We start from the raw sequence: 1,409 nt of genomic DNA on the forward strand, positions 1-1,409 counted from the left end.
CCCCTTGCTGGCCAGTAGCACTGCTCCTTCACCCCCAACCCCACCCCCTTGCTGAGCCAACAGCACTGCTCCTTTACCCCCACCCTGTCCCCTTGCTAAAGCCACAGCAGGAGCCGCCGGTGCCTGGCCGGGGTGCGTCTGTACGTTCTGAGAAACTGAGCTGTCACATCCAGGTTTTGCGCGGGTCCCTGTGCTTTCCGCTTATGGCCGTACTGCAGGCTGTCACTCGTCCTTGCTCATCTGTTTTGGTGACAGAACTTAACCTGCGTTTTCTGATACTCTCAGCATCCAGGCAGAGGGGTTGATGTCCGAAGAAGGAAGATCTGGGACGCGTATGGGCCGCAGACGCGCTTAGAGGTACTGGCTTGCTCGTGCCCTGCCTCCCCGTGGCCGTCCCCTCGCCACGACTGTTCGCTGAGTAGGTTTCTGTGTGCAGCCCAGTCATGCCGCCCGCCCGTTCACACCGACCCGGTTCACCTGAGGTTTAGGAAAAGGTGAACGTTTGGATTTTTCAAAGCCTCTTGTGCAGCTGGAGAGGATGCTGACCTCGGGCTGGAGGCGTGTCCCCGCGTGGGGCCTGCCATGGGGACCACATCCTCCGTGGTGCTGGGAGCTGCCTGGGGCAGAGGGCAGCTGGTGAGGGCCAGGCGCAGGCGGTGAAATGAACCTGGGCTGGGCTGGGCCCCGTGGAGCTGGCAGCTGGTTGCTCTCAGCCGTCTGGTAGCCGGGTCCAGCCGTGACCGTGGGCTGAAGTTCCCGGGTCACTCCGTCCTCCGCCAGGAGCCGCTGGTGCTGGTGCCGGTGCCCACGAGAGAGCACCGTCCCCTGAGGGCGAGGGCGGCCCCGCAGCAGCACCCCTAGCAGCTGAGTAGCGCTCTGGTGTATGGTGCTCACACGACGATGACATTGCCTAGCGACACGTTGCTCAGGACACGTTTCGTTGCTATAACAAGAGCAGGGGGACAGTGTGGCAGCCAGGACCTCTCCCAGCGTTAGCTCCCTGCTTTGAATGAGGTCTCGGCACATGGTTGCATTTGTGTTTTCTCTGCCTCCCTTTCTGTAAACGTCGAGGGTGGTGGTGACACATTGTCTCATGTGGATGCTCTGCTCGTGTACAGGGTGTGTTTGCTTGTATAGCCCCACATCATAACAAATTGAAACGTTTTAAACTCGGGTCTGAAGGGGTCCAAGTAACATAGTGGAGTTCAAAATTCCCCGTGTCCACAGGCCAAGGGCAAACTCCTGCCTGTGGGTGAGAGGGGCAGGCAGCAGCAGGCCTTGGTCCAAGCCAGGACGGTCTGTTGAGCACAAAGGCTGGTGTTGAGAGCCCTTAAACCGTAAAAGCGGCCCCTCGAGCTTAACTTCAGAAACGGCCAGGATGTCATCATGCCCGTCGGCGTAAGAGGAGG

The 1,409-nt window shown here is 59.8% G+C and overlaps 1 protein-coding gene across 1 annotated transcript in view; it reads left to right on the forward strand.

Annotated features, from left to right (window-relative positions):
* The window catches only part of TRMT44 (tRNA methyltransferase 44 homolog (S. cerevisiae)), a 15,888-nt gene that overhangs the window by 5,314 nt on the left and 9,165 nt on the right, over positions 1-1,409 (forward strand). The window contains exon 5 of the mRNA XM_015561561.1: positions 286-357. Within this exon, the coding sequence (XP_015417047.1) occupies positions 286-357 (72 nt within the window). The remainder of the gene's footprint in view (positions 1-285; positions 358-1,409) is intronic.

This window comes from Myotis davidii, unplaced genomic scaffold (genome assembly GCF_000327345.1).
Source record: "Myotis davidii unplaced genomic scaffold, ASM32734v1 scaffold937, whole genome shotgun sequence".
In the NCBI taxonomy this organism is placed as follows: Eukaryota; Metazoa; Chordata; class Mammalia; order Chiroptera; family Vespertilionidae; genus Myotis; species Myotis davidii.